Source organism: Halichoerus grypus, chromosome 10 (assembly GCF_964656455.1).
Source record: "Halichoerus grypus chromosome 10, mHalGry1.hap1.1, whole genome shotgun sequence".
Taxonomy (NCBI): Eukaryota; Metazoa; Chordata; class Mammalia; order Carnivora; family Phocidae; genus Halichoerus; species Halichoerus grypus.
This window is the reverse complement of record NC_135721.1, coordinates 64825512-64844671: the sequence shown is the minus strand read 5'-3', so window position 1 is coordinate 64844671 and position 19160 is coordinate 64825512. Positions and strand designations below refer to the sequence as shown.

Below are 19160 nucleotides of genomic sequence, written 5' to 3'. Positions count from 1 at the left end.
TTCTCTGGATCACAGCCCCAGTGATTCCCAGTAAGTAGTTCTGAAGAGGGAACCACTGTTGAAGATGAAATCGTAAATGGAGTTAATTACAACAGTTTTGCAAACAGAACTCTCATGTAGGTTTCTGTCAGTTCCTAAATGATTTGAAAATGGAGTCAGTACCATTAAATTCATTAATTATAGCTCTCATTCTTAGGCCAACAGAAGTGGAATTAGTAGGACCTTCCTTGAGCTTCACCTCAGTTTTGTAGAGTATAAAGTTCTCTTTCTCTTGCCTTTGGCCTGTAGCGATCAGAGCGTGGAAGGGCATCCTCATGGTGGCCACTCTTCACATCGGGTCATTGCCCGTTGGTGAGCCGGCACACGCAGCCCTTTCCAGGATTCTCAGCATGAACTGGGTTGAGTCATGGACTAATTAGCTTCCTGACAGCTTGCCTTTTTCTGTACTTGAACTTGTAAATGCTGATATGAACTTTCTCTTTCCTTTAAGGCAAGAAATCTAGGCTGCCGATGTCACTGCATGGCCTGCAGTGTGGGTGTCTTATGTGACCTCGCTTCCTCCATCTAGCAGCTGCATTAAATCAGTACCCATTCCACAAATAGGTATTGATTCTGTATCAGCCAAGGCCCAGCTCACTTTCTGCTTCCTCTGTGAAGCTTCTCCACATTCCACAGAGATCTCTCTTTCCCCCAACTCCTGAATATACAGCCTTGTTTACATTCCCAGTGCGCACGTGTGTGTGTGTGTGTGCGCGCGCACACGCGTGTCCAGAGCTCTCAGGGACCTGCCCTGCCCTGTCTGTGCATAGCAGGTATCCATTAAATACTAATGATGACATACAGGTTTCATTCTGTTGTCCATCGAAGAGAGAGTAAAGGATGTTGTGGGAAACTGGGAGGAAAGTCTTGCTTCCTGTAAATCCTTTCAGAAGGATAGACTGTGTTTCTAAACGACCAAGTTTGAAAATAGATTCCCTTCTTCACACACAAGCATGAGAAGGTCGACAGGGGTTAATGTGTAGAATTCTACCTGCCTTTCCCGATGAGTCTGTGTCTTACCCCTTGAATAAGGTTATTCTTTCACATTTACTTTCTCCACAAGAACTAATGATCCTAATAATAGAGTTTGGAGTTTATGCAGACTCATACTTCACATACTTAGCATAGTTTAAAAAGGGTAATTTTCTTAGAAGTATAATTATTTCAATTTCTAGGGGTTTTTCCTAGTTGAAAGTTCCTAACTTTTTAATCTTGTATTTATATATTATCCTTCTATCTCTTTTCCAGAAAGAATTCTGGGGCATGTCTTTAGATTAAATAGGAAGACCCATGACGGACCAGGGCAGGGAAGCTTGGAATAGCTGGAGCTAAAAGATGACGGGCGGCCTTCTAGGCCAACACCATCCCTCTCCCACACTGTAGTATTATAGGCAAGAATCTAAGGGCAAAGGGGTATTTAGAGCATTTGTCTAAAATCACATAACTGGTAGGGCGGTAACATTTACGGGTTCCTCGTTAGGAGCTCAGCACTTCATATTCTTGCTCCGCGTAAGTGCATAGCGGCATGGTGAGACAGCCGTTCTTCAGGTGGGAAGCTGCAGAGCTGGCCCGGGGAGACACAGGTCTTAGACCCAGGCAGGCTGACGTTGGTGCCAGTAGACCAGGCTCTGTGTATAATATTGATTTTATGCTCTCCATGTGTGGCTTATGAATGCAGACTGTCTTAGTCCATTCGGGCTGCTATAACAAAACACCATAGACAAGGTAGCTTACAAACAATAGAAATTCATTTCCCACAGTTCTGGAGGCTAAGTCTGAGATTAAGCTAGCATGGTCTGGTAAGGCCCTATTCTGGCTTGCGAACTTGTCACTGGGCCCTCACGTGGTGGAAGATACTAAGGATCTCTCTGGAGCCTTTTTTTTTTTTTTTTTTAATAAGGCACTAGTCCTGTTCATGAGGATCCTACCCTTTGCTAGGCCCCACCTCCTAATACCATTACCTTTGGGAGTTAGGATTTGAACATAAGAGTTTGGGAGAGCCACAGACATTCAGACTATAGCACCGACCATGGAAGCCCACATGTGCATGTTTTCTCTTGAGAATTTGGGTCTGCTTTTAGGAAAAGGTATATATGCTGTCCTCATCAAAGAGGGACATGCACCTTAGTGTGAAAAACATTTGGTTCTAAAAAACTGAACCGAAGATTTTTTGGGGTCTGGCGAGGTCCAGGGTGTTTACAGTGAGCACTTGTAGTTGGGAAGATGGGCTCTTTTGAGGTTAGAAGTGACCCCTAATGGGGGGGTTCTGGGACGGCGTGCAGGTAAGTACTCTTCACTTCCTTCCTATCTGTGTGCAAAGTGGAAAACCTGGTTGGTGTTGCGGTGAGGTGAACCTTGAAGAAAGCAGTTTTCTTTGGCACAGTAGACAGTCTGCGCAGCTGGGCTGTGATCTGAAGCTTACTCTTCGTGTATGTGTAGAACGGTTCTTGGTGGCCGTTCCTCGCAGCTGAGCCATGTCTTCGTCTCCTGTTTGTCAATCTTAGATCCAAGACATCAGTGTAGAGACTGAAGACAACAAGGAGAAGAAATCTGCCAAGGACGCATTACTGTTGTGGTGCCAAATGAAGACAGCGGGGTGAGTCTGAACCCCCCGGGGGCCCGGGGCCACTGCAGCCACCTCTCTGCAGCGCTGACGGCCATCTCCTCCACTGCTTTCATCAAGAAGGCTCGTTAACTCGCAAGCAGCTGATGGCTGATATTGCAGCTAGCTCACAGCACGAGAGGAGTTTCTCTATCAGGGAAGCTCCAGAGAGCAGTATATCTTGCATTTTAAAACCCTGAAACCATGTTGAAGAATCACGTCCACGATACTTTATACTTTAAAAAAGCAGTTGGGGGTGTTCTCCTCCTCTTAATTTTTGCTGCTTTGGGGAAGCTTTGTGCAGTCAACTTAAGAGTAGTCTTTATACATTTACCTGTGTTGGTTTTCCTTCCTTTTATTCTTCCTTTGAAATTTTAGTGAAATTACTTTTTAGAGAACTGCATCTGTTCTGTTACTGAAATTGTTAGGTCTCGTGGTACTTAGAACCGATTTCCTACCAGGGTAACTAGAGAGTTACTTAGAACTACTTTGAGGACAGTTGTAACTGTAATGGACGTGATTAATGGTAAGTATGGAGCTCATAAAGAGGGTATGCCTAATAAGGGGATCAACTTAGTTAGAAGCCTTTAATCAACCAGAGATACAAAGTCTGTAAATGGCATAGAATAGCTGAGTGAATAGGGGTAGGTCTCAAATAGAGGGAAGTTTTTCAGGGAGATACTTGGTGTATAAAACTTTATTCAATTCAGTGATCTCAGAAAGAAAGCTGAGTGTCTCATGAATAGGTAATCGCAGCTGCTTGCTCTCTCCCCAGAATTCAGATCTCAGTGACTGCAGGGTCCTGGTATCTTTGCTGGCAGAGGGGAAAGCCAGTGGAGGCAAAGAGGTCTCAGAGGTTTCTGGGGGTTGTGGTCACTTTTTCCTTTGTAACCATGGTGTTTTAAATTTAAGACTCCGTTCACATCTTTTGTCCGATTGACTTAACAAGAAAGAAAAGCCACGTGCATATGTATTTTATTTTTATTTTATAGAAAGCTGAAGTTGAAGCAGTATTTCTTCTGACTTGATTGTCCTTTTGCTATTCATTGCCTCACATTTTTATAGTACTTACAAGCTTTTTCTTGAAAACTGCATTTCGCAAAACTGTAAATCTTTATTTGGTAACTCTGTTGCCTTTTCTCTTGTGCTTTGTCTTTGTTAGGTATCCGAACGTCAACATTCACAATTTCACCACGAGCTGGAGGGACGGCATGGCCTTCAACGCACTGATACACAAACACCGGTAAGTCACATCCTCAGAAATCATACTAACAGTTTCGGGGTAGAATGTTGACATTTTTCTGCCCAGATCTGGGTGACTTTTGACCCTCATATCCATTGCCTTAGATGTTGCGCCTCGGTGGGAATTCCTGCATTCCATGTGAGGAAAATGTGAGAGAATATGTAAATTCTCCCAGACAAACAAGTTTGCCCATTATCTTCAGCTCTAAATAAACTTTGAAGTGTTTGTTCAAAAATCAGGTTTCATTGTTTGATGATTAAATAATAATAGAGAGTTTTACCCTGCTAAGGGGTAGTTTCTGCCATTTTTGGAGTAATGATCATGTCGCATTGGTCATATGTGTTCTTAAGCCATGGTTTTTGTCATGTTCCACTCTTGTTCTGCATAGGCCTGACCTGATAGATTTTGACAAACTAAAGAAATCCAATGCACACTACAATCTGCAGAATGCGTTCAACCTGGCAGAGCAGCACCTTGGCCTCACTAAACTGTTGGATCCGGAAGGTAAGGACTCGAGAGATGAAAGGTGGGACTTTTAGCATCTCTAATAGTGAGGGGCTAGTAGAAAATCTGCTGTCAGTTTATTTGTGCAGTGTGCTTTGGGAATTATTCCAGGAAGAGGAGCTTAATTTTGGTGTGGGAATTACTTGAGGATTTGTGCAAAGGATTATATTTGAAAAGGCCTTGAAAGACAAGTATGATTTAAACGTGTTGGAAAGGAGAGGGCTTGCTAGGCAGACACACTTGCATGAGCAGAGGTGCAGAACCAGGAGCAAGGAAGGTGTGTTTGGGGACTAACAGTTCATTGGGAGTGGTGTTTAGAGCAATAATAGGAATTACCACTGGAAAGGTGGGTAGGGGCCCTATTTTTAGAGGTTATTCATCAGTCATTGAAAGTTCTTAGCAGTGATGCTCAATGAAGGGAACCTGCTATAGACTCTCAGTGAATGCTTGTTGACTGACATTTGTCCCAAGGTGGCAAGCAGCCTTGGGATGAATGCGTACAGACGGGGTGGGGTAGGGGGCTTGTAGGAGGCTGCGCAGTGTTTGCTTTGAGCAAGAAGAGCTTAAGTGAGGAAGGTGCGTCAGGAAACGGGAACGTGTGGGTGGAAGAAGGGTTAGGACTCACAGTCTCTTCTTAGGGCTGACTGCCTAGAGGCAGAGCATCCACGCCCTGCCTGGAACTGCTCCCTCTACTCGGAGTCCGTGCAGCAGGACCCCAGAGACTGACTGCAGGTGCCATGGAGCTGACCTGTGTGGGGCATTCCCTCAGGTTGTAGCTCCCTTACTTAACAAAATCCTAATTCCAGGCTTTTAGCAGGAGCTGTCATAGGCACTTTTTCTTACTTTGAAAAAGCATTTGAAATATAAGAGGATTTGTTTGTACTACTGGAGCTTTTTAGATCACAGCTCTTAGCTGTGAGCAAATACTAGAGAGAGAAAACTGTGAGTGAAAGTTTAAAGTTCTTATAAATATAGAACAGGAAGTTTAACTCCCCAAGGGCAGATCGAGGTCATGAGGCTGCCAAGCAGGCTTGCTATTTCCCAATGCATTAGATTCACTGATATGTTCACTATACAGGAAGCTGAGATAAAATTATCTTTGTGCTAACCCATTAAATGATTTCTTAATATAAACAGAAAACTAAAATTCCTTGGGCTGTGATTAATCTTCTTAACCCCTGTTTTAACTATGGGAAGACATTCTTTCTCAGCCATAGCTCTTTGTGCTAAATGACCTTTTTTTTTTTTTTAATAACTTGCTCATTAGTTAATCTTTCTAATCACTTCCCAATATGAAGAACGGGATATATGTTCCCCAGATCACAAGACAAGGAGCTAAAAAAGGCAGTGATGTCACTTATCCTGTGGGTTTGATCTTGATTATTAGTTGTCCTTAGTATTGTTAGTTGCCCAGTGCCCAGAGAGCATCAGCTGAGATACAGTTGCAGACAAGTTACAAAACCACAAGGTTTTTGCCTGCTCACATCTTCCCAATTATGTCGACATTTTGTGTTTATTAAATTGTGTACAGGACCAGCATTTTTCTTCTTTTTCTTTTTCTTTTTTTGGGGGGGGTGGGCCTTCCTCCATTTCTCTCTCCTCGGGGCCTGCTTGGATGGGGCCAAGCAGATGCAGAGTTGGCTACGAGGACTACTAGGGTGGAAACAGTAGCTGCTGTTCTGGTCCCCACTGCCATAGGCTGCCTCGGTGACATTGGGCAGGGAGCTTCCCAGCCCTGTGCCCTAGTGTTCTCGTCTTTAAGAGAGACGATCCTGCCTCACACAGGGCTGCCAGGAAGATAGAAGGCACACATGTGAATGCATTTTGAAAAATAACCTGATTATCAATTAAGAGTCATCCTCTGTATTCTCTTTTCTGTCTGTCCCAAGTTAAGCGTGTCACCCAATATTGCCATACCTCAAACTCCTGGCATCTTCATACATTTACTGATTCCCTTAGTGAATACTTACTGACTGCCCCCTTTATGCAAGACAACACACCAGGAATTTGAGAGGTGGAACAGCACAGGGCTTCCCCAGACACAAGGTTCGTACCCTTGGGGACGTAGTCTTGTAAAACAAAGAAAATATGGGTAAGCAAATTATAGTACCTGGCAGAGAGTGGACTGTTGACCCATGTAAACAGAGTCTTCAAGGGAACGGAGGAGAGAGACAGTAATTCTGGCTATAGGGATTGGAAACAGCTGTGTTGGAGCAGTAACTTTTCAGGTGGACCCTTGAAGGATAGGAAGAAGGGGATGGGGTGGGCAAGGACCTTTTAGGCAAAGGGAAATTGTGAGTAAAGTGAAGGAATATTGGGAATTGTGGAGTGTGTATGGGGAATGTTGAATAGTCCAGTTTGGCTCAGATTGTGCCTGAGAAGAAATAGTAGGCTCTAGAATTAGAAGTGTCACAACAGTGGTTGGCTCTTAATAGGGAGCCTGATACTCAGTGGTTGGAAGGAAGGGAAGGAAAGTTAAGGCAAATTCTAGAGGATTAAGGGGCTTAGACTTGATTTTTTGTAGATTGTAGGGCACTTCTGAATAATTTTGAGCTAGGAGAAAGTGTGTTTGCAGCCTTGCTTCTGGAAGATCAACCAGGGGCAGTGTGTAAAGTGAATTGAGTAGTAGCGGAACCCAGTGAGGAAGCCCTTGCTTCAGGTCTGCTTATGCAACCATGAGAGTCTGAACCATGAATGACAATAAGGATTCCATAGATAGGATCATCTGGACTCGGATTTGGTGACTAACTGAATACCAGGTAACAATAAGATAAGGATGTCCAAAGAGACTCAGTGACTGGAAGCAGTTCTGGTGGCATCAGCAGAAATGAGGTTACAAGAAGCACAAGCCCAGTTTGGGAGTGGGCGTGGGTAGGGAGATGAGCATGCCTGGCGAGTAGCCACATCGCGAAGAATTCTCACTGAATTCTTCTGTAGTCCTCATTTTTCTCCACTGGTTTTCTTCTTGGTAGCTTGGGATCCTGGAGAGGAAGGATCATGTCTCTTAAGACTTTTATGTCCCATTGCAGTAGTTAGAAGGCATTTATGAACATTCTTATCATAAAAGAGTCGGTGAGATGGTTTCATCCTCTTTAGCCTTATAATTAATGCACTGATGGCAGAACTTTCAAATACAAACATTGAAGACACTGGCCTGTTTCAGTGTTGAACAGTTCTGGGTTGTTCCTGCAGCCCGGGTGGTTGCGCCACGAGCAGAGTACTGAACAAAACCTTCTCCGGGTTACAGATATCAGTGTGGACCACCCTGATGAGAAGTCCATTATCACTTATGTGGTGACCTATTACCACTACTTCTCTAAGATGAAGGCCTTGGCTGTTGAAGGAAAACGAATTGGAAAGGTGAGTTCACACCAATTTTATAAGTTGTGAGACATGATTAGCGTTCACATCTTAATGTACTGCCACTGAGCACCTTGTTCTCCCCATGCGCTGATGAGTTCAGCCGGTATCAATGTGTGGTGGGCACCCCAAGACGCAGGGTAGTAGGCAGAAGCCTCTTCATCCCTAAGAGTGACGGGAGGTAGGAGCAGCAGCTACAATATTTAGGGAGAGATTTGAGGGGCATCTCAGACCCAGAGACACGTCTCCCCTCAACCTTATCAGAAAACAGGGTATTGGAAATCTGATGAGTTGGCTGATGTCGTGGGTGTGAAATCCTACTTATCCAGTTGAAAAGGCCCCACTATTACGCTTTTTTATTTTTCATTTGGCTGATGTTCACCTGCCATATATTTCAGAACACCTCATACCAGATGATACCGTCTTCTTAATGCAAGGAGAATGGAAAATTCATGGGCACTCATGGGACGGGACCAGGCAAAACAGAGCCCTTTTTGTTTTTCTAGGAATTCTGGAGCTGTGGCAGCAGGAGTCATTCTGAATCTTAAACCCTGTGCCTGGGGGTTGGGAGGTTACAGAACCAATTACACTTGAGTTAAGCTGTCATCATTGCCCACAAGTATTAGCTGCAGTCTGAGTGCCTATTAACACATAGTTCCTCGAGTTTAAAATGCTTATGCCAGAGTGGCCTAGAACTGTTTCACAGCCAGTCATTAAGTGTGCATGTGCTCTGTAGGGTTATAAGCCTGTTTCCCTTACTTGGCAGTATGATCTTACTGTTCGGTTTTTCTAACTCTTGTTTACAGGTGCTTGACAATGCTATTGAAACAGAAAAAATGATTGAAAAATATGAGTCACTTGCCTCTGACCTTCTGGAGTGGATTGAACAAACCATCATTATCCTGAACAATCGCAAATTTGCCAATTCTCTGGTTGGGGTTCAACAACAGCTTCAGGCATTCAACACTTACCGCACTGTGGAGAAACCGCCCAAGTAAGATGCAGATGGGAATGCATTACCGTTTGTGTGGGCAGACAGATGATGGCGGCCTCAGACCCCTGTTTTCTGACTTAGGTGACCTCATCTCGTAATGAGTGCCTCTCACCAGGGGTCTGTCTTACTCCTTTTTATCTGACCCTGAGTGGCTGAGCTGTGTTAAAACCACGCCCTCTGTGAGCCCTTCCCAGTAGTTTGTGCCCCTGGTATCTAGATACTGATACGTGAGAATCCTAAGAGATGGTACAGGTCTCCAGTCCCTTTTCCTAGACTCTTATGCCTGATGTGTTTCAGAATTCCTTACGCTCTGGATTTTAGAGAAGTAGCTGAGTACGTGTATATTGTTTATGATAAGCCTCCCAGTGGGCCTGAAACAGTAACCCATTGTCAGGCCTACTAATAAGCCTGTAGCAAAGTGTGTAACTACAATGCGTTGAATACAGACAGACAATAAGTAGTTTTATATCTGTCTGTTCAGATCAGTTTTTGTTGTCCCCCAAATTGATTTTTGACTTCTTTTTGAAAATTCTAATTGTCAAATAAGGATTATGGACCTTATCCCTTCTTAGAGTTTGAAAGTCATTCCTCCTTTTTCTGTAACCCAGCTCAGTTGTGAATTCCTTGCTGCGGTCTCTGAAAGCCATTGAAAGTTACACTAGGTAGTCATTTGAAGTAATTCTTGCTGAATGTATTCAGCTGTGCTCTCTGAATGAAGTCCATCGTCCAGGATGTATAGTCTAAACCTTGAATGAAGTGATTAATAAAAGAGTGGTATTGTGTTCCCCCAAATATAAATCTCAGTAGCAGCAACGAACCAACCCCACCAAAATTCCACAGTTGGGTGCATTTTGCGGTCTGTAATACCCAAAAACTAATGCACTGTTTTCTCTAACATGAGTACCACATAAATCAGACCAGAGATAAATGGCTTTTAAAATTGTATGGCTGTGTGAAAGGTTTTTTTCTCCAAAAGCAAATGAATTTTTCCCCTTGAAGGAACGTGTGTGTGTGTGTGTGTGTGTGTGTGTGTGTGTGTGTGTATATATATATTTTTTTTTTCCCCTATACTTAGGTTTACTGAGAAGGGGAACTTGGAAGTGCTGCTTTTTACTATTCAGAGCAAGATGAGGGCCAACAATCAGAAGGTCTACATGCCCCGGGAGGGCAAGCTCATCTCTGACATTAACAAGGTAAAGCCCATCCATCTGGTCCTATGTGGGCCTTGACCTTCTGTAGGCTTCATGTTCTAAATCTTGATTGCTAAGAGGGCAGTCTGAAAGTGTCTGTCCCGGCCTGCTGAACTGATGAGTGACAGCAGTGGCTCGGGTTTTACAGGGGGTCAAGCAAATACTTGGGTGGTGGGTTGGTCTATCGGAGTTTTGGGAGGGAATGTTAGATTTTATCAAACCAGTCTTGGTTCATTCTCTTTACCCTGTTACTCTTCATCTGTCCAAGGCAGTTGACTCTAGCATCTTTAAGTTGCAGAAGGGAGAACTTGAAACCATATTTCATGTATCTGGAATCTCTATAGAGGTTGGGGCTTAGGACTTTGGCTGTTTCTATCAGAAAGGCTGTCCAACAGTTTCCATTTCGGTCTGTTTTGTCTGTAATTATAGAATTTCACAGTGGGCATTATTTCCAGGTAGAAATTTGAAAAATCTAGAATGTGGTCAGTTTTATACATTTAGATTACTTTAAGTGGAATTTTCTTAATGTAAGCTATATTTCATAAAAATTAATTTACTGTGAACATTAGGTGAGGATTTTGAACAAAATGCCCAGATGTGTGAATTAAAAACAAATAGCTCAAAAAAAGGGGGGTGGGGGTGCCTGGCTGGCTCAGTTGGTGGAGTGTGCAACTCTTGATCTTGGGGTCATGAGTTTGAGCCCCACATTGGGCATAGAGATTACTTAAATGAATAAAATGTTGCAAAGAAACAAGTGTCTCAGGATGGGGTGAATAAGAGATTCGTAATATGATTTCTTTCTGAGAAATCATTTATCTTTTTTATGTGATCGGATCTGTTGAAGGTAATTACTGTTTCCTCTCAAAGTAAGAGATTTATAATTTAGTTATATTGCTCCTTATCTACACTGTTTTGTTTTCCAAATATAACACAGGACTTTTAGATATAGATAGAGCGTTCCCGTGAGGCTAAACTGAGAGAAAACGATTTATTTTCTCAAGGCTTAGGAGTCCATGGGGGTGGAAACGGGATGTCCCTTTTACAGAGTTCTCAGGTCTTACTGAGAAGTACTAGCTGTTGACTGTAGCCAAGGAAAGTTCCTTGAACGTTGCAGGAAACTGTTCCTTTTTTGCCTCTCTGTAGGCCTGGGAAAGACTGGAAAAAGCGGAACACGAGCGAGAACTGGCTCTGCGGAACGAGCTCATCAGACAGGAGAAACTGGAACAGCTCGCCCGCAGATTCGACCGCAAGGCAGCTATGAGGGAGACCTGGCTGAGCGAAAACCAGCGTCTGGTGTCTCAGGTTCTGCTCTAGACCTCATTCGGGGACTTGCTCTCCAGGGGTCATCTAGAAACGTAGACCATCCCCGAGGGCTGCAGGACAGCTGCTTATCGACACCCACTGTTCTAAAGTAACTCGAGTCCTCTTAGTCACTTCCCATGAAGAGGATGTTTATCATTTCTGATGTACTTGGTCTTCTGTTTATCTAACTTTCCATAGATTTGGAAGCAGCTCAAGCAGAGTTTGTTTAGAGCCAGTGAGTGAGTGTGAACTCACATTTATATAATTTTTAGAGATTTCTCTTACCTTTCATCTTTGACAGTTGGACTGGTCATGAAATAAGTAAAAGTGACTTTGCCTTCTCCTTGGGTTCGCACAAACTGTCACCTGCTCCAGTCACATAAGCATAAGATGCTAGATACAAGCTTGCACCCCTCTGTAAAATGAGAAGTTGCTGATTTGCTTTGGGGAGGGCATCTTAGCTCTAACAGGGAGTTTCAAGTGTCCTAGGGAAGGCAGAGACCAGCAGCTGGTGGGGCTCAAGTCATTGTGGCTTTAGGACCACCAGAGATTGTGTTCGAGATTCAACTTCTCTCTCTGTTCCAGTTGGACGGCTTTTTTATTTTCTGTGTGGTTTTTCTTTTGCCCCCATTTCTCTATAGGACAACTTTGGTTTTGACCTTCCTGCAGTCGAGGCCGCCACAAAAAAGCACGAGGCCATTGAGACGGACATTGCCGCGTACGAGGAACGCGTGCAGGCTGTGGTCGCCGTGGCCAGGGAGCTCGAGGCGGAGAACTACCATGACATTAAGCGCATCACAGCAAGGAAAGACAATGTCATCCGGCTCTGGGAGTACCTACTGGAGTTGCTGAAGGCCCGGAGGCAGCGTCTCGAGATGAACCTAGGGTTGCAAAAGATATTCCAGGAAATGCTCTACATTATGGACTGGATGGACGAAATGAAGGTAGAACTTGAGTGAAAGGAGGCCAGAGCTTATCCAGCGGGACCTCTCTTTCCTGGCACCACCCCACCCCGACTGACCACACAGCATCCAGTGTGCCCTAACTGCCCGCTCTGTAAAGCCAAAGGGGGCCACATTCGCTGTGGGAAGATTGTTAGTTCAGGAGTTAAATGGGATGTGAGGTGTGACAAAAGTTGCATTGAAAACCAGTTCCATAGCTACAGGTCTGCTACAGTGATTTAGATTTAATTTAGATCTATTCCACCATAGGGAATCAATCAAATTATGGTTTTCTGTGTTTTTAGCTCTTGAGAGTTGAACTAGTTTTCCATGTCATTGATCTGTGTGTGAGTGGCTCTAGTTGGGGGAGGAGCCCAGGAAGGTAATGTGGGCAGATGGGAGAGGGCTAGGCAGTGTGGGGCGGAGTGAGGGTCGGGAACCGGGCAATCCCAGTTCACATTGTCAGTGCTGGAGCTGTGTAGTCTCCTTGAGTCTCCTTTCTCCGTTTTTAAGTTGAGATCGCACTGACCACCTCCCTCATTCGGTTATAGCAGGGATGAAGTATGGGAATAGTGTACACGTCATAGGTCAGGGTTGGCTGGAAATGGCTGCCCAAGCCACTTTGTGTTTCCCCTTCCTTAATTGACAGCCCAGAGCATAGACTTCCAAGCTTTCCTCCTGCCCAGGAAGAGACCTGCCATTGTGCCAAGTCCCTGTGCCCGTTTGTGTTCTCTGCTGCGGGCCGTCGAAGGCTCATCCGTGTCAAGCAGTCCCCCAGCTGGAAGGCATTTAGCTCCGTAGCTGGAGCAGAACAGGGCAGTTTGTAGACAGTACAGCGAAGCCCCCTTTGTCTCAGCGTGCTGTGTTCCCAAGCTCGACCTTATGCAAGGATATAAGCCCTCGTCTTTTACTTAACCTCTTGAGCCGTTCCTGGCAGAGGGATAGGGTCACCTCGTCCCATCAGTTTGCCCTCTTATTGTCCCAGTTTTACGATGTTCTCAAGTATGGTCTGTGTTGACCTTTCAAAGTAGAAATGTTCATAAAATCTAGCAGGGAGGCGCTTTTCATCTTATAAATCATGTTGTACATTAAAGTTCAGATTTTGGGCCAGAGACTTCCCTCAGAAGTAGGAGTGAAGTAGAAATTCCATCTGGAGAGGAAGTCAGATGAGGCCCCCAAATTGGGCTGATGGAAGGAAGAAAAGAAAGTGTTAGTGGACTCAATCTTAAACCAAAGAAATTGCTCAGGCCCTATTAAGCAGGAAGCCACCTGACCTTGTTTTTACTTGGTTAAAGATGTAGTTTATAAGCTTTCAACTAGATTCTTCTCCCATTGACAATGTGAGTATTACCAAGGCACACCAGTAAGCTTTTAACCGAGGAAAACATCCATGGAACGCGTCAGCAACTTCTGGGAGATTTCTTTTAACTTTGAAATAACTACAACATTTCTCTCTTCTCTTCTGGAATATCGTTGCTGTGGCGGTTTCTTCTTCGAGCCCCAGTTCACACGTCCTACCACTTCCCTGCTCCCTTTTTTTCTCTTCACTTCTTAGTGTATTTTTGACCTGCTTATTCCAGGGTAGATGATCTTCAGTTTCTTATGTCTCTCCTTATGCAGGCTCTCGGGTTAGTTTGGCTTTGTTCCGATATGCTTGTCGTTCTGCTCCCCTAGAAGATGCAGGGAGGATGGCTGGCTGGAGAGGGTGCGATGTGGTTGCTGGCTCGCAGCTTGTCCAGAGAGTACGAGACATCGAAGCCGAGGTTGTCTGCACAGATGTGTCCTCTGTTTTCTCTGGTGCACAGGTGCTGTTACTGTCTCAAGACTATGGCAAACACTTGCTTGGTGTGGAAGACCTGTTACAGAAGCACGCCCTGGTCGAAGCGGACATTGGCATCCAGGCAGAGCGGGTGAGAGGTGTCAATGCTTCTGCGCAGAAGTTTGCCACAGACGGGGAAGGTAAGGATGGACTGTTGGCAGACCTTCACTTCTCTGCCACCAGAGATCCATCTCTATAGAAGTAGATAAGTTGTCTGTGCCAGTGGGGTTTTTGAAGTTACCGTGCCGTTGTAGGTTCCCAGTGAGTTTGTCATGGGTACACGAGATGCAGTAGGGTGGCCTTCTGGATACTTTAACTCTGTCAGGCTTTTCTGAAATGGACATATATTTCCATTAAATACTCAAGTACTGCTTGGTTTTGAGTGGTGATATTTGGCAGTCAGGCTTTGCCTAGACCACACTCAGTGCATACCAGCACCCTGGTGTGGCTGCTCAAACATCTCCTTGCTTTCACATACGGTCGTACATACCCTTGTTTAAAGGGTCTTTGGAAGGATTTGGTTGTGTTCCTTATATTTGAGAAACAATTAATTGCAGCTGACCTTTTTCTTATGATTTATGTGCTTCTTTGGTTCATAAATGATCACTTTGCACTTGGGGCAAAAAATAACACTTAACATTGCCCTGCACCTACCCACCCACCTCCAGTCAAGGCCCTGGGAGGTTCTCCATTGCCTTATAACATGGCCCTGCACCGAGAATGGAACTGGTAATCTAGTGGTGAGAAAATGGGTGTAACTCACTACTTGCAAACTGCCGGACTCCCACATCACTTCCTTGCATTAAACAGGTTATAAGCCCTGCGACCCTCAGGTGATCCGAGACCGCGTGGCCCACATGGAGTTCTGTTACCAAGAACTCTGCCAGCTGGCAGCTGAACGCAGGGCTCGTCTGGAAGAGTCCCGCCGCCTCTGGAAGTTCTTTTGGGAGATGGCAGAAGAGGAGGGCTGGATACGGGAGAAGGAGAAGATCCTGTCCTCCGACGATTACGGGAAGGACCTGACCAGCGTCATGCGCCTGCTCAGCAAGCACCGGGCATTCGAGGATGAGATGAGCGGCCGCAGCGGCCACTTTGAACAGGCCATCAAGGAAGGTGAAGACATGATCGCGGAGGAGCACTTCGGGTCAGAGAAGATCCGAGAGAGGATCCTTTACATCCGGGAGCAGTGGGCCAACCTGGAGCAGCTCTCGGCCATTCGGAAGAAGCGCCTGGAGGAGGCCTCGCTGCTGCACCAGTTCCAGGCGGATGCCGACGACATCGACGCTTGGATGCTGGACATCCTCAAGATCGTCTCCAGCAATGACGTGGGCCACGATGAGTACTCCACACAGTCTCTGGTCAAGAAACACAAGGACGTGGCGGAGGAGATCGCCAACTACAGGCCCACCATCGACACGCTGCACGAGCAGGCTGGTGCCCTCCCCCAGGAGCATGCTGAGTCTCCGGACGTGAGGGGCAGGCTGTCGGGCATTGAGGAACGGTACAAGGAGGTGGCAGAGCTGACGCGGCTGAGGAAGCAGGCGCTGCAGGACACCCTGGCCTTGTACAAGATGTTCAGTGAGGCTGACGCCTGTGAGCTCTGGATCGACGAGAAGGAGCTGTGGCTCAACAACATGCAGATACCAGAGAAGCTGGAGGACCTGGAAGTCATCCAGCACAGGTGAGTGGGAGTGCTGCCGGGGGTGCTGGGGCCACCAGCCGCCCCTTGTTTCCGCTCATGACCAAGGAGGTGAGTACCCTGTTGAATTGCCTTTCCAGATTCGAGAGCCTTGAACCGGAAATGAATAACCAGGCTTCCCGGGTCGCCGTGGTGAACCAGATTGCGCGGCAGCTCATGCACAGCGGCCACCCGAGTGAGAAGGAAATCAAAGCCCAGCAGGACAAACTCAACACGAGGTGAGTGTGCAGCCGGCGGTGTGCTGGCTCCCTGTGTGTCGGACCAGGGAGGGCGAGGTCACTGGCGGGGCCTTGTTGTCGGGAATTGCCCACACGGGGTCACTGATAATGTGGCCCTGATGTCACAGCATTGGCATCTGCGTTTCAGCATACCCTGGTTTTGCAAGAAGTGTCTTCTGGGGTGATGTCATTCGAGGTAGCCTGGCCCCTGCCTGGCCCCACATCAGAAGTTAAGGTGTTAGTGTGAGGCCTGTCCCCAGTGTGGAGGACCATGGCATCAAGGTGGCTGGTGATTTCTGGAGATGATTTTGAGATGATTTCTGGAACAGAATTTTAACGTGTTTTAGATATAATTGGCGAGTGGAAGTCTTGATTATCAAGTTAGACCTTTGTCCTGATGTTATCTTTCTGTTGGATAAACACATTTGAGTAGGTTATGGTGGCCTCGGTTCTGAAGGTGACTGTCAGGCGTTTTGGGTTTGGAAAATGTTCATTAGGTGCAGTTCAGAGATAAGTAAAATGCGCGTGGCAGAAATGCAGTTACGGAAAAGTAACTGACTCTGGGGGACAGATGTGCTGTCCACACTGGAGCTCCTTGAACAAGTGCCTCTTCATGTCCGGCTTTTTCCAGATGATATCGCGTCTCTGAGCTGTTGAGATGATAATTTGGTGTACATATACTGAGTGAGATGATTGTTCAAAAAGCATTTATTCTCATAGCAGAGATGGAGAGAAAACATGACCACTTTGACCTTGACTGTTACTGTCACTGTGTAGCCGTGAGCTGGCAGCCAGTCTCTGACACGGCTCTCTCCATGCCCTTGTGCTCACAGGTGGAGTCAGTTCCGGGAGCTGGTGGACAGGAAGAAGGACGCTCTTCTCTCTGCCCTGAGCATACAGAACTACCACCTTGAGTGCAATGAAACCAAATCCTGGATTCGAGAGAAGACCAAGGTCATCGAGTCCACCCAGGACCTGGGCAACGACCTGGCCGGGGTCATGGCCCTGCAGCGCAAGCTGACCGGCATGGAGCGGGACCTGGTGGCCATTGAGGCAAAGCTAAGTGACCTGCAGAAAGAGGCCGAGAAGCTCGAGTCCGAGCACCCCGACCAGGCTCAGGCCATCCTGTCTCGGCTGGCCGAGATCAGCGACGTGTGGGAGGAGATGAAGACCACCCTGAAAAACCGCGAGGCCTCCCTGGGAGAGGCCAGCAAGCTGCAGCAGTTCCTGCGGGACCTGGACGACTTCCAGTCCTGGCTCTCCCGGACTCAGACGGCCATCGCCTCTGAGGACATGCCCAACACCCTAACCGAGGCGGAGAAGCTCCTCACGCAGCATGAGAACATCAAAAACGAGATCGACAACTACGAGGAGGACTACCAGAAGATGAGGGACATGGGCGAGATGGTCACCCAGGGACAGACCGATGCCCAGTACATGTTTCTGCGGCAGCGGCTGCAGGCCCTGGACACTGGGTGGAATGAGCTCCACAAAATGTGGGAGAACAGGCAGAATCTCCTCTCCCAGTCACATGCCTACCAGCAGTTTCTTAGGGACACGAAGCAGGCCGAGGCCTTCCTTAACAACCAGGTACTGCTCCTCACTTGCCTTTGCTTCCTTCCTGGTACAGCAGGTCCTGCTTGCTGTAGCCAGGCTGCTGGTTCAGAGCAGTCCTGTGTGGAAACAGAAGGATAATTGAGAGGCTTTTTACCCTCCAACTTCCAAGGCATTGAAGCCTATCCCAAAGTAGGGATGGGAGCTGAAGCTTCCTGCGGGAGTGTCTTGCCCTGCAGAGTACCATTCTGTTTCAGCCACTCTCGAGGATCTCTTACGTTCATAGCATGTCCTCATAGTATCGCATTAGATTGGCAATATTCTGTAAGGCAGTAATCCAATTTGATGATTCAAAAAGTACAGTGAGGGGGGTTTTTTGTTTGATTGTTTTTTTTATTTTTTCTCTTTTTTTTTTTTTTTTGGTGGAGGAACTAAGTGGTTCTGTCTTCCTTGCTCTAGAAGATTCAGGGACTTCACCCAATGACATAAGGCAGAAACTAGAGAAAGGAAACGGCTGAAGATGGTGGCCAACATCAGGGTTGTTAATCTCTTTCGAAGAGAGAGTTTGAAGAGTATGTTGCCACTGGGCAGTGGGCACATGAGAGGACCCTGGTGGCTGATGCGTAAAGCACTGCTTGGTTTCCTCACTTTGGGAGAAAATTTAGCCATTTAGCCAAGGAAATTTCGTTCCTTATGGGATCCCGCTAGGTTTTTTTCCCTCCCAACCTTTTGTTTTCTCGGATTCAGTAGATTATTTAAGTACAATGGAGCAGGTGTTATGAAGTATGTGTTGCATGGAAACTTAGGACATAGGAAAGAGTGCTTTCATTATTCTGGAAACGAGTTGTATTTCATGATGTTTCATCCTGCTGTGGTTTTGGTTGTCTCTCTTTGAAAAAGGAGTACGTTTTGGCCCACACTGAAATGCCCACCACCTTGGAAGGAGCTGAAGCAGCTATTAAAAAACAAGAGGACTTCATGACCACCATGGATGCCAATGAGGAGAAGATCAACGCTGTTGTGGAGACGGGCCGGAGGCTGGTGAGCGATGGGAACATCAATTCAGATCGCATCCAGGAGAAGGTGGACTCCATCGATGACAGGTATGGCGCTCAGGCTCCTGAGGGAGTCTGGTTCCCTGGGACTCCCAAGCCTCTGAGGCATTAGCCACAAGTCCTTGGGACTGTGGGTATAAATTACCCAGTGAGCAGGGTCTGGATAGCTGGCAAAATTTAATTTATCTACCACAGAAAATCAGTGAGCAGCACCTGGCTGCCTGGAAAGGTGGTTCTCATGGTCAGGCATGTACAGGTGTCCACAAAAGAACAGAAACCCTGAGAAGCCAAACTATTATTTAATCAAAGATTTATAAGAGCCGTGATGCCAATTAGCAATAGGGTATAAGCCGTGCCCTTTGAGAGTTGAAGTGTGTAGCCTTGTCTCGTGACAGGGCCTCAAGAGCCTCACTTCCCCAGCTAAGCCCACGTTCACCTTCATCCACGCCAGACTCCTCTGAAGACTCTCAGGAGGGAGTAAGGAGAGACGGCGAGGTTTGCTTATCCTGAGGACCTGGCAGAGCCACAAAGGAACATTATCAGGCCCTTCTCAGAAAATTGGCTGGGATAATGCTGTAATAGGATTTTTTCCTGTTGAGAGAAAGGCCCCTTTCCTCTTCCGCCAAGGCATTGCTAAGAT

General features: G+C 46.3%; 1 protein-coding gene across 3 annotated transcripts in view; it reads left to right on the top strand.

The window, feature by feature from the left end:
• SPTBN1 (spectrin beta, non-erythrocytic 1) overlaps positions 1–19160 on the top strand; it is a 192943-nt gene that overhangs the window by 132693 nt on the left and 41090 nt on the right. For all 3 annotated transcript variants that reach the window (XM_036111377.2, XM_036111378.2, XM_036111379.2), the window contains 13 exons: positions 2544–2635; positions 3804–3884; positions 4273–4388; positions 7636–7748; positions 8555–8742; positions 9818–9935; positions 11076–11234; positions 11876–12178; positions 13981–14134; positions 14805–15675; positions 15774–15911; positions 16745–17501; positions 18366–18568. In XM_036111377.2, coding sequence (XP_035967270.1) covers positions 2544–2635; positions 3804–3884; positions 4273–4388; positions 7636–7748; positions 8555–8742; positions 9818–9935; positions 11076–11234; positions 11876–12178; positions 13981–14134; positions 14805–15675; positions 15774–15911; positions 16745–17501; positions 18366–18568 — 3293 coding nt within the window. The remainder of the gene's footprint in view (positions 1–2543; positions 2636–3803; positions 3885–4272; positions 4389–7635; positions 7749–8554; positions 8743–9817; positions 9936–11075; positions 11235–11875; positions 12179–13980; positions 14135–14804; positions 15676–15773; positions 15912–16744; positions 17502–18365; positions 18569–19160) is intronic.